General features: G+C 45.2%; 1 protein-coding gene across 2 annotated transcripts in view; it reads right to left on the bottom strand.

Annotated features, from left to right (window-relative positions):
• NPEPPS (aminopeptidase puromycin sensitive) overlaps window positions 1-13,083 on the bottom strand; it is a 695,867-nt gene that overhangs the window by 321,902 nt on the left and 360,882 nt on the right. For both annotated transcript variants that reach the window (XM_069237501.1, XM_069237500.1), the window contains 2 exons: window positions 12,131-12,295; window positions 11,535-11,639 (listed from right to left, as the gene is read on the bottom strand). In XM_069237501.1, the coding sequence (XP_069093602.1) occupies window positions 11,535-11,639; window positions 12,131-12,295 (270 nt within the window). The remainder of the gene's footprint in view (window positions 1-11,534; window positions 11,640-12,130; window positions 12,296-13,083) is intronic.

The following is a 13,083-nucleotide window of genomic DNA, read 5'->3' as shown; positions in this document are numbered from 1 at the left end:
GGTGTGACGCATTTTGTTGACTAGAAATGGAATTAACAGGAGAGGGGAAAAGCATAAGCAAATATCTCTAACCAGTTGATCCATAGAGCATTGCCTTTGGATTGAGGGTGTGAGTGTCTGGATACAAAGTTTTGGCATTTTGCGTTTTCGCTTGTTGTGGAAAGGTGTAAGTTTGGTGTTCCCCACATCTGAAAGTAATATTGTAGTACCTGTGGATGAATCTCCCACTCGTGTGTTTGTTGCTGCGTCCTGCTTAGAAGGTCTGCCAGCTGGTTGTGTATCCCTGGGATACATTCCGCTAGTAAGTGAATCTGATTGTTTATTGCCCATTTCCATATTGTTTGAGCTAGCAGGGACAATTGGGATGAATGTGTGTCCTCCTTGTTTTTTCAGATAATACATCGTTGTCATGTTGTCTGTTCTTATTAAGGCTGTCTTGTGTATGATCTGAGGTTGGAACGCTTTGATGGCCAAGAACACAGCTAATAATTCTATGTGGTTTATGTGGTAAGTTGATTGTATAGAGCCCCTTCTCTTTGTATGGTTAGGTTGTTGAGATAGGCTCCCCAACCTGTAATTGACGCATCTGTTGTGATTATGGTCCTGCATGTGGTACTATTGCTATACAAGATGCCATCATTCTCAATAGTTTCATGATAAATCTTACTGTGTAAGTCTAATTGACCTGGATTTGTGATATGAGGTATTGAAAAGCCTAGATAAGGTTGAATCTGTGCTGGTTGAAGATGAGATTTCTGGTAATTGATTGTGAACCCTAATGTGTGCAGGGTATCTATTGTGTATTGAGTGTGTTGTTGACACTGTAGAATGGTGCTGTATTTTATTAACCAATCGTCTAGATAAGGGAAGAAATGTATGTGTTGTCTTCTGAGGTGAGCTGCTACTACAGCTAGACATTTTGTGAAAACCCTTGGAGCTGTTGTTATGCCGAAGGGTAGTACTTTGAATTGGTAGGGGTTGCCTGATATTACGAACCTTAAGTACTTGCGGTGAGCTGGATGTATGGGAATGTGGAAGTAGGCATCCTTTAGATCTAATGCAGTCATGCAATCGTGTTTTTGTAGTAGGGGAATGACGTCCGGTAGAGTGACCATATGAAAGTGTTCTGACAAGATATATAGATTTAGAGGTCTGAGGTCTAGAATGGGTCTTTTTTGGTATAAGGAAATATAGCGAATATACTCCTGTCCCTTGCTGTGAGATGGGGACCATTTTTATTGCCCCTTTTAGTAACAGAGAGTGTACCTTTTGTTTTAGTAAAACAGTGTGTTCTGGAGAGAGTTTGTGACAATGAGGGGGAATATTTGGGGGGAGTAGAGATGAGTTCTAGGCAATAACCATTGCGGATAATTGGGAGTACCCACTGATCTGTGGTGATGTTTTGCCAGTGAAAGTGGAATTGTTGCAGTCTTCCTCCCACAGGAGACGTGTGGGATTGTGGGATGTTTGGGAAGTCAGCGTTTTGTGGGTGTGGTAGCACTCTTTGAGGCAGTACATTTTCCTCTGGCTCAGAAGGTCTGTCCTCTGTAAGAGCCTCTAAATGACCCTTTTGAATAATACTGCTATACATCTGTTGTGGATGGGAGGTGGAAGCCTCTGTAGTTTGGGATTTAAAACCTCCCCTAAACTGTTGTTGCCAAAAGGAACCCCGAAAAGGTGTGGTATAAAGGGCTCCCAAGGGTTTGGCAATATCTGAATCCTTTCGGAGTTTCTCAAAAGTAGTATCTACTTCTGGTCTGAAAAGATGCTGTTTATCAAAAGGCATGTTAAGCACTGCCTGCTGTATTTCGGGTTTAAAATCGGAGGACCTTAGCCATGCAGGTCTTCGGATTGTAACGCTAGCATTAATACTTCTAGCTGCAGTGTCAGCTGCGTCTAGGGCAGATCTAATCTGGTTATTTGTAATACCATGTCCCTCTTCTACAATTTGCTGCGCTCTCTTGGTGTTCCTTGGGTAGATATTGCATTTCATCTTAATGTGCCCTGTCATATCTTGCCAACAGGGCCTGGGAATTGGCAATAAGCCATTGGTTGGCTGCTTGTGTAGCTACTCTTTTTCCCGCAGCATCAAATGTTCTACTTTCTTTGTCGGGTGGGGTATCCCCTGAAAACTGACTATTAGCCAGTTTCCTGGCTGCACTGACCACAATAGAATCCAGTGGCAGTTGTTGCGTAATGTAGACTGGGTCTGTTGGGGCAGGCTTATATATTTTTTTTTATCAAGTCTTGGGGATAGAACCCTAGCTTTGACTGGTTCCTTGACTATGTTGTCTGCGTGTCTAAGCATACCAGGAAGCATTGGTAAGCACTGGTAGTGTTTATGGGTAGAGGATAGTGTATTAAAAGGAAATCCTCTTCCAAAGGTTCTGCATGCATTTGGACCCCATGGTATGCAGCTGCCCTAGATATAACTTGGGTGTAAACTGTACTATCCTCTGGTGGTGATGGTTTAGTAGGGTAAAGATCAGGATCATTGGACGGTATAGGGTCTGAGTCATACATGTCCCATGGGTCCACTGTGTCTCCCTGTGAATAGGTATGTGAGAGTGATGGTGACGGTAGTGGCGGTGAGAAAGAAAGATGTGGCAAATGTGGTGAAGAAAGCTGGAGAGGTGATGGCTTCTCCTTTCGCTTGAAAATGTTTGCTGGTGGTAGAGCAGTATCAAGAGTCTCTTGAAATGCCAGCTTTCTCTTAGTCTGTGGAGGTGGAGAAGCAATAATTTTCCCAGTTTCTTTGTGGATGTGTATTCTTCTCTGCTTACTGTCCATAAGCTCCAAAACTGGTTGAATATCAGATTCCTCTATTTGAAGTTCTGATGTTTTTGTGCCCTTAGAGGATTGTTCAGTGGCTGTTTGGGCATATGTTTCAAACGCGTCAAAAGTCCGGTCTCTTCTGTATATAAGGATGTTTTCAGCTCCGAAGCAGTTCCGAGCTGTTTCCGTCCCGAAGATATTAGCGAGGTTTCGGCTCCGAAGCAGGACGCAGTAATTTCAGATCCGAAGATTGTAGGCGACGCCTCGGAGGTGGAGCTTCTTATTTTGTAGCTCAACTCTGGCACCGAAACAGGCGTGGCCTGTTGATGGGGTGACTTGGCCTTTTTCGGCACCTACCCCAAGGGCCGGTCGCCGACTACTTTTTGGGTGGAACCATGGCTTTCCAGTAGTGATGCACCCAAGGCCTTGCTCCATTTTTATAAAGTGGGTGTAGGGGCAGAGGTACTCAAACGCTGTGCCGCTGTGATCGGCTGGCTGTCGTCTTCTGATCACTGTTCGGGGTCAGAATCTTGGATCGAAACAACTGTCTGTACTTGCTCCTCCTCTAAGGTATATTTCGACACCATCTCGAGACTTCTTGCCCTTCGATCACGAAGTGTCTTTTTCAACCGAAACGAACGGCAAGCTTCACAATCTTCCTCTCGATGTTCAGGAGAAAGGCAAAGATTACATACCAAGTGCTGGTCAGTATAAGAGAATTTTGTGTGGCATCGAGGACAGAATCGGAATGGAATCTGATCCCTCAGGCTATGGCGTGGTAGGCCCAAACAGGCCCAAGAAGGGTGCAAGTGGCCGAAAGGGTGTTTTCTTGATCCCGGCGGTACAATCGGATCAATTGCAGATAAAAAAATGCATTAGAAAACAATACTGGCGGTACAAGAAAGCAAATGGAAAATGTCACTTACCCAGTGTACATCTGTTCGTGGCATTAGTCGCTGCAGATTCACATGCTGTGCACAGTCGCCGTCTGGTGTTGGGCTCGGAGTGTTACAAGTTGTTTTTCTTAGAAGAAGTCTTTTCGAGTCACGAGACCGAGGGACTCCTCCCACTTCGGTTCCATTGCGCATGGGCGTCGACTCCATCTTAGATTGTTTTCCCCGCAGAGGGTGAGGTAGGAGTTGTGTATGCTAATAATAGTGCCCATGCAATGGAATGAATACGTATGTGTAAAATGAAGGTTTAATGTAATATATTTACAAATGTACAAATGTTCAAGATGTACTTCCAAACGGCTACAGGCTTCCGGGGAGGCGGGTGGGCGCATGTGAATCTGCAGCGACTAATGCCACGAACAGATGTACACTGGGTAAGTGACATTTTCCGTTCGGTGGCATGTGTAGCTGCAGATACACATGCTGTGCATAGACTAGTAAGCAGTTATCTCCCAAAAAGCGGTGGTTCAGCCTGTAGGAGTGGAAGTAGTTTGAAATAAAGTTCTTAGTACAGCTTGACCTACTGTGGCTTGCTGTACAGATAACACATCTACACAGTAGTGTTTGGTAAATGTATGAGGCGTAGACCATGTTGCTGCCTTACATATTTCGTTCATTGGAATATTTCCTAGAAAGGCCATGGTAGCACCTTTCTTTCTGGTTGAGTGCGCCTTTGGTGTAATAGGCAGCTCTCTCTTTGCTTTAAGATAGCAGGTTTGGATGCACCTAACTATCCATCTGGCAATACCTTGTTTTGAAATTGGATTTCCTGTATGAGGTTTTTGAAAGGCAATAAATAGTTGTTTTGTCTTCCTAATTAGTTTTGTTCTGTCAATGTAGTACATTAGTGCTCTCTTGATGTCTAATGTATGTAGTGCTCTTTCAGCTATTGAATCTGGCTGTAGGAAGAACACTGGTAATTCTACTGTTTGATTTAAGTGGAACGGTGAGATAACCTTTGGTAAGAATTTTGGATTTGTTCTTAGAACTACCTTATTCTTGTGTATTTGAATAAATGGTTCTTGTATGGTAAACGCCTGAATTTCACTTACTCTTCTTAGAGATGTGATGGCAATGAGAAATGCAACTTTCCACGTTAAGTATTGCATTTCACAAGAATGCATGGGTTCGAAAGGTGGACCCATGAGCCTTGTTAAGACAATGTTGAGGTTCCATGAAGGAACAGGTGGTGTCCTTGGTGGTATAATTCTCTTTAGGCCTTCCATAAACGCTTTAATGACAGGTATTCTAAATAGGGAAGTTGAATGAGTAATCTGCAGGTAAGCAGATATTGCGGTGAGATGTATCTTTATGGAAGAGAAAGCTAGATTGGATTTTTGCAAATGTAGTAAATATCCTACTACATCTTTTGGAGATGCATGCAATGGTTGAATTTGATTATTATGGCAGTAACAAACAAATAATTTCCATTTACTTGCATAGCAGTGTCTAGTGGAAGGTTTTCTAGCTTGTTTTATGACCTCCATACACTCTTGTGTGAGGTCTAAGTGTCCAAATTCTAGGATTTCAGGAGCCAAATTGCTAGATTCAGCGATGCTGGGTTTGGATGCCTGATCTGTTGTTTGTGTTGTGTTAACAGATCTGGTCTGTTGGGTAGTTTGACATGAGGTACTACTGACAGGTCTAGTAGTGTCGTATACCAAGGTTGTCTTGCCCATGTTGGTGCTATTGGTATGAGTTTGAGTCTGTTTTGACTCAATCTGTTTACTAGATATGGAAGGAGAGGGAGAGGGGGAAAAGCGTACGCAAATATCCCTGACCAATTCATCCATAGAGCATTGCCTTGGGATTGCTGGTGTGGGTACCTGGATGCGAAGTTTTGGCATTTTGCGTTTTCTTTTGTTGCAAATAGATCTATTTGAGGTGTTCCCCAAATCTGAAAGTAAGTGTCCAGTATTTGGGGGTGAATTTCCCATTTGTGGACTTGTTGGTGATCCCGAGAGAGATTGTCTGCTAGCTGGTTCTGGATCCCTGGAATAAATTGTGCTATTAGGCGAATGTGGTTGTGAATTGCCCAATGCCATATTTTTTGTGTTAGGAGACACAACTGTGTCGAGTGTGTCCCCCCCCGTTTGTTTAAATAATACATTGTCGTCATGTTGTCTGTTTTGACAAGAATGTATTTGTGGGTTATCATGGGTTGGAATGCTTTCAACGCTAGAAATACTGCTAACAGTTCTAAGTGATTTATGTGAAACTTTCTTTGATGTATGTCCCATTGTCCTTGGATGCTGTGTTGATTGAGGTGTGCTCCCCACCCGGTCATGGAAGCATCCGTTGTTATAACGTATTTTGGCACTGGGTCTTGGAAAGGCCGCCCTTTGTTTAAATTTGTACTGTTCCACCATAGAAGCGAGATGTATGTTTGGCAGTCTATCAACACCAGATCTAGAAGTTGACCCTCTGCATGTGACCATTGTGATTCTAGGCATTGTTGTAAGGGCCGCATGTGCAATCTTGTGTTTGGGACAATGGCTATGCATGAGGACATCATGCCTAGGAGTTTTAATACCATTTTTGAATGTATCTTTTGTGTTGGATACATGGCCTGTATCACCTTGTGAAATGTTTGAACCCTTTGTGGACTTGGAGTGGCTATCCCTTCTGTTGTGTTGATTGTCGCTCCTAAGTAATTGCTGTGTTTGGCACGGCAAAAGGTGTGACTTTGCATAGTTGATGGAGAAACCCAGCTTGTGAAGGGTCTGTAAGACATACTTTGTGTGACGTGAACATCTTGTTAGCGTGTTTGTCTTGATTAACCAGTCGTCTAAGTAAGGGAACACGTGTATTTGCTGCCTTCTGATATGTTCAGCTACTACTGCTAGGCATTTTGTAAAGACTCTTGGCGCAGTTGTTATTCCGAATGGTAACACCTTGAATTGGTAATGTATTCCTTTGAATACGAACCTTAGGTATTTCCTGTGTGAAGGATGTATTGGTATGTGGAAATACGCATCCTTTAGGTCTAATGTTGTCATGTAGTCTTGCTGTTTGAGCAGTGGGATTACGTCTTGTAATGTGACCATGTGAAAGTGGTCTGACTTGATGTAGGTATTTAGTATTCTGAGATCTAGTATTGGTCTCAGAGTTTTGTCCTTCTTTGGTATTAGAAAGTACAGTGAGTAAACCCCTGTGTTTTTCTGTGGGCTTGGTACTAGTTCTATTGCGTCCTTTTGTAGTAATGCTTGAACTTCTAGTCCTAGAAGATCTATATGCTGTTTTGACATATTGGGGGTCATTCGGACCCCGGCGGTCAAGGACCGCCGGGGTCGGCGGTAGCACCGCCAACAGGCTGGCGGTGCTCCGCCGGGCATTCTGACCGCGGCGGTACAGCCGCGGGCAGAAGCAGAAAGCCGGCGGAGTACCGCCGACTTTCCGCTGGGCGCCGCCATTGGGATTCTGACACCCAATACCGCCATCCTGTTCCTGGCGGGTTGCCCGCCAGGAACAGGATGGCGGTATGGGGTGTCGTGGGGCCCCTGGGGGCCCCTGCAGTGCCCATGCCAATGGCATGGGCACTGCAGGGGCCCCTGTAAGAGGGCCCCACTTTGTATTTCAGTGTCTGCTATGCAGACACTGAAATACGCGACGGGTGCCACTGCACCCGTCGCACATCCTCCACTTCGCCGGCTCTATTCGGAGCCGGCATCCTCATGGAGGGGTGTTTCCCACTGGGCTGGCGGGCGGCCTTTTGGCGGTCGCCCGCCAGCCCAGTGGGAAACCCAGAATACCTGCGGCGGTCTTTTGACCGCACAGCGGTATTCTGGCAGTTCCCTCCAGGCGGGCGGCTCCCGCTGCCCGCCGGGGTCAGAATGACCCCCATTGTGTGTTTCCGGTGGGACGTTTGGAGGGAATGTGTGAAATTCTATGCAATAACCATGTTGGATAATTGCTAAGACCCAAGTGTCTGTCGTTATTTCTTCCCAAGATTTGTAGAATTGGCTTAGTCTTCCCCCCACTGGTGTTGTGTGATGGGGTTGTGTGACTTGTGAGTCACTGTTTATTTTGAGGGGTTTTGGGACCTTGAAATTTTCCCCGACTTCTTGGGAATTGGCCTCCTCTATATTGCCCCCGAAAACCTCCCCTTTGAAATTGACCCTGGTAGGTAGGTGGTCTTGTTTGTGAAGTGTTGGTTTCTGTGGGTTGACCCCGAAACCCTCCCCTAAAAGGTGTCCTCCGAAATGTGCCTCTGGTCTGCGGGGAGTAGAGTGCGCCCATGGCTTTGGCTGTATCGGTGTCCTTTTTTAGTTTTTCAATGGCAGTGTCCACCTCCGGCCCAAACAATTGCTGTTCATTAAACGGCATATTGAGTACAGCCTGTTGGATTTCAGGTTTGAACCCAGATGTGCGCAGCCATGCGTGCCTCCTTATTGTGACTGCAGTGTTTATTGTCCTTGCAGCTGTATCTGCTGCATCCATGGAAGACCGTATCTGATTGTTCGAGATACTTTGTCCCTCTTCCACCACCTGTTGCGCTCGTTTTTGGAACTCTTTGGGTAGGTGTTGGATGAGATGTTGCATTTCATCCCAATGAGCCCTGTCGTATCTCGCTAAGAGTGCCTGCGAATTGGCGATACGCCACTGATTTGCTGCTTGTGCTGCAACCCTTTTTCCCGCTGCATCAAATTTGCGGCTCTCCTTGTCCGGAGGTGGTGCGTCGCCTGATGTATGCGAGTTGGCTCTCTTACGAGCTGCCCCCACAACTACAGAGTCCGGTGTCAGCTGTGTTGTAATAAATATAGGGTCTGTTGGTGGTGCCTTATATTTTTTCTCCACCCTTGGAGTTATGGCTCTGCCTTTAACTGGCTCCTGAAATATTTGTTTTGCGTGCCTTAGCATTCCTGGGAGCATGGGAAGGCTTTGGTAATGGCTATGGGTGGAGGACAGGGTGTTAAAGAGGAAGTCGTCCTCGATCGGTTCTGAATGTAGTGATACATTATGGAATTCGGCTGCCCTAGCGACCACCGGTGCATATGATGTACTGTTCTCAGGTGGTGACGGTTTAGTTGGGTACGACTCTGGGCTATTGTCCGATACTGGAGCGTCGTAGAGGTCCCATGCATCTGGATCATCCTGGCTCATTGTGGTATGAGCTGGTGAGTGTGGAGTTTGTGCCGGTGATGCATGAGTTGATGGTGGTGGAGAGGGTGGTAGAGTTACCTTCTTTACCACCTTTGCTTGTGGTTGCTTGTCTCCTTGTTGGAAGTCAAGCTTCCTTTTCCTTTTGATTGGGGGAAGAGTGCTGATCTTCCCTGTATCTTTTTGAATAAAGAGCCGCTTTTGCGTGTGATCTGGCTCTATTGTTTGTAATTCCTCCTCAAATCTGTGTTTTTTCAGTTGAGAGGACAGTCCTTGTTCCTCTGAGTAGGAACCAGTTTTCAGTTCGGTTGCCGGATGTTTCGGCACCGAAACTGTCTCTCTTGATTTTTTCGGCTCCGACAAGATCTTTTTTCTTTTCAGCGTCGTGCCCTCTCGGTGCGACCAACTTCGGTGCCGCTGTCTCGGTGCCGAATTTTTTCTGCGCCACTCTCTCGGTCCCGAGAATGCTGCGTGCTTGTATCTCGACCGGAGTCAGATGACTTCGACACCAGCTCGCCCTTTTTCGGTGCCGATGGACGGTCACCTACTTTTCGGGTTAAGCCATGGCCTGTTGGCGGTGGCGTCCCCTGGGCTTTGTCAGTCTTTTCGTGAGCTTTTTGTTTCGACGTCTTACTCACGGTTGGCGTTTCTTCGACGTCTAATTCTTCGGAATCCGACTCGTGGATGGAGAAAGTTTCTTCTTCCTCCTCCTCGAACCGTTGTTGTCCTGTCGGCGTGGACGCCATCTGCAACCTCCTGGCTCTTCGGTCTCTGAGCGTTTTTCTCGACCGAAACGCGCGACAGGCTTCGCACGTATCCTCCTTGTGCTCGGAGGACAGGCACAAGTTACAGACCAAATGTTGATCCGTATAAGGATATTTATCATGGCATTTAGGACAGAATCGGAACGGGGTCCGTTCCATCAGTCTCGAAGTTGCACGCGGTCGGGCCGACCAGGCCCCGACGGGGGATCGAAATTACCCCGAAGGGCTACCGGAGCTTTTCAAGATTCGGTGTCGATTTGTTCTAACTAACCCGATACCGAACGAAACAATACCAATGAATTTTTCCGAGATTCTGACTAACTTTCCGACCCGAAACACGGAGCGAAAAGGAACACGTCCGAACCCGATGGCGGAAAAAAAACAATCTAAGATGGAGTCGACGCCCATGCGCAATGGAACCGAAGTGGGAGGAGTCCCTCGGTCTCGTGACTCGAAAAGACTTCTTCGAAGAAAAACAACTTGTAACACTCCAAGCCCAACACCAGACGGCGGACTGTGCACAGCATGTGTATCTGCAGCTACACATGCCACCGAACATAACGTTTCCGAATCGAAAGCCTCGGAGCGAGAGGGAACACATCCGAACCCGACTGCCGAAAGAAAACAACGTAACAAAGGAGTCGATGCCCATGCACACTATCACCGAGAGAAGTCGTCACTCGATCCCGTGACTCGGAAAAAAAGACTTCTTTGAAGAAAAACAACTTGTAACACTCCGAGCACAATACTAGATGGCGGGATATGCACAGCATGTGTATCTGCAGCTACACATGCCACTGAACATAGAAATATACATATATATGCATATATTGTGCACATCTAGTCTCGGAGCTGCAGATGAGGCTAGATCTGATGCAGGCCCTGTATTCTCACCATTTTCACCCATTTACTGTTATTTACTGTCTTTACAAAAATAAATACTCTGATTTGTATAGCGTGGCTAATCACCCATGAGGGTATCCAGGGGCTTTCCACAGGCATGCATAGATCAAGTGATTTGCACAGAATCACAGGATGTTGGGCCGTTGCTGAGACTCTAACCTGGATCACCTACTCCAAAGTCAGCAGCTCCGGCCGTTAAGCCACATCCTCTCCTCTTCAGAAACAACAATCCCCTTTGGGCCTCCGTTTGTTACTAAACAGTAGCTTGCAAATATGGCTTTGTTCTGAAAATATTTTTTATTTCCATCTACTAAGGAGTGAAAATATTCAACTAGTCCAGGTGAAGTGGTCTGGTGTTTGAAGATGCAATGCATGGAGGAGATTTTTGGATTCCAAGAGCGTATCTTTCTGTGCAACATCTAAGCCCCATTTGTTGTCTGTCATGTTGTGGAAGATGCCCCCACCAACTGTGCTGCATATAGATGAAAGTTCAAAAGTCACTGTTCCTGCACAGTGGCTTACCAAGAGCAGTTGAGGACTGTCATCTTTTTCTTTCACGGAAATAAAGTTTTGCAGCTGTTTTTGTGTTTAAACTTTTTGGAGGAAGACTCCTTAGGCTACTACAAAACCTTTATCTGGAATTAGGTGAATTGGTTTCATAGTTTGAGTGTATGATTCAGTCTAAATCTTCGGGATCTTCTCAGTGGTATGTGTCGCTAAAAAATGTCGGTCTTTTACTTTTTGATGGACATCTTGTTACAATAAAACAAAATAACCAAACAAGCACCTCAGAGAAGTGAACTTTTCCCATCCAATAGCAAGATCCATGAACAAATTAAATAGTTGTCCGCACCCATGTCCACAGGCAGCAGTGAAATCAGGTACATCACTTCATATAAATAAAGTGATGAATGAACCCAGACCAAAGCATAGCGTAGCAAGTGCCAGGTAGAATAACTTATAAATGTGAAAAAAACATAAGAAACATACACACCGTCATTTATGCCTAAGAGTATAGTAGCTTCATATAGATGTTTACCTCATCCCCTATGTAGTCATGCAGCATCCGTATGACAGAGGCACCTTTGCTGTATGAGATGGCATCAAAGATTTCGTCCACTTCTGAAGGATGGCCAACGCTGACCTGAGGTTACCACAGAAACACAAAGAAAATCTAATATAAACTGATTGATTCTCTGTAAATTCTCCTTACATTCTCTTCATAGCATGATCTACTTAAACTCCCCTCAAAATGAAGGAAAACCTCTTGCAAGTGATTAATGCTACCATGCTTCTAATGAGAAAAGGCAAGAATTTTGCTTTCACATGTATTCAACATGGAAATGCTCATCTAAAAAGTTAAGCATGGCCTCTTATGCAAGACTGAACTGCCAAAACTGCACTGTATCTTCTATGCGAGACCACTAAGCTCCCATGTTCTCAGAACGAATGGTCTATTATTGCTGGCGTCTCACCCCACCAAACCACAGACAATAGGGAAAAATGCACACCATATAAAGCATTGTGCAGCATCTTGCTAGTCACAGCCACCCTGTATTTCAATATCTCCTCACAATGAACATGCACTCATTCACCCTAACAGAAAAAGTTTGTACAGCAAAATGCTGAGCTCACCTCAATGGGATGACTGTTGTCTAAGGCATCAAGCTCCTGGGCACGAGTATAATCAGCAGACACAAACTGAGTCCAGATATCATACTCTGGGAAGCAGTGATCCACACAGAGGTACTCAATCCAGGAGGCAAAGCCCTCATTCAGCCAAAGATGGGTCCACCATTCCTGGAATAAAAAAATACGCCAGGCCTATCAAGGTCTAATAATGAGAGTTCTGTAAGATCAATGTGAAGGCTTTAATGTCTATGAAAAGGCAACATAAATGTGGGTATAGCAATCAATAACCTCACCCCGGTATAGTACCTCATTATTTATCTTCAATGGGAGCATGGCTTATCCCTTAAATCACTAGGTCGTAGCATCAGGCTACAGCTTGTGCTGCACTGTTACAGGACAGTGTCATTGTGACACTAGCTTCTCTCCACACCATTCAACGACCACCTCAATTAAATTTCCTGCTCTAAGGAGGCATCTTAAGTGAACTCATGCCGCCTCTCTTCACCAACTTACTTTCCTTTAGCTCTCAAAATGCATCCCCCAATTGCCTTATTAAAGCAGACTAAGACCCCACCAACTCCCTCAAAATAATCTACCCAACCAGCCTTTCCAAATATTTAGCAAAATACTTAAAGAACTATTATGAGATCACCTGGAGATATTCATTACAGACCAATATTACAAAACAAGTAATGGATGCCTCAAACCCAAGTAGATTTCCATTTAACAAGAAGGAATGGTTTCTTACCTGTAACTCCAGTTCTCTCGTAGGGGTATTTCCATGATAGTCATAAGCACTGAATAGTTCAGCGCGCCTGCGGGGACCCCAGAGCACTGATGTGAAGTATATTCTTAAGTGCAAATACCAGCCCTTTGAAAAAGGTCTGTCAACAAACCACTTAAGAATAACACTGTGCAGCCTATGTGAACAGCTACACAGGCCAAATTGTTGAAAA

The sequence above is a fragment of the Pleurodeles waltl genome, chromosome 6 (assembly GCF_031143425.1).
Source record: "Pleurodeles waltl isolate 20211129_DDA chromosome 6, aPleWal1.hap1.20221129, whole genome shotgun sequence".
Classification (NCBI taxonomy): Eukaryota; Metazoa; Chordata; class Amphibia; order Caudata; family Salamandridae; genus Pleurodeles; species Pleurodeles waltl.
Note: the sequence above shows the minus strand (reverse complement) of the source record. Positions and strands in the feature narration are given on the sequence as shown.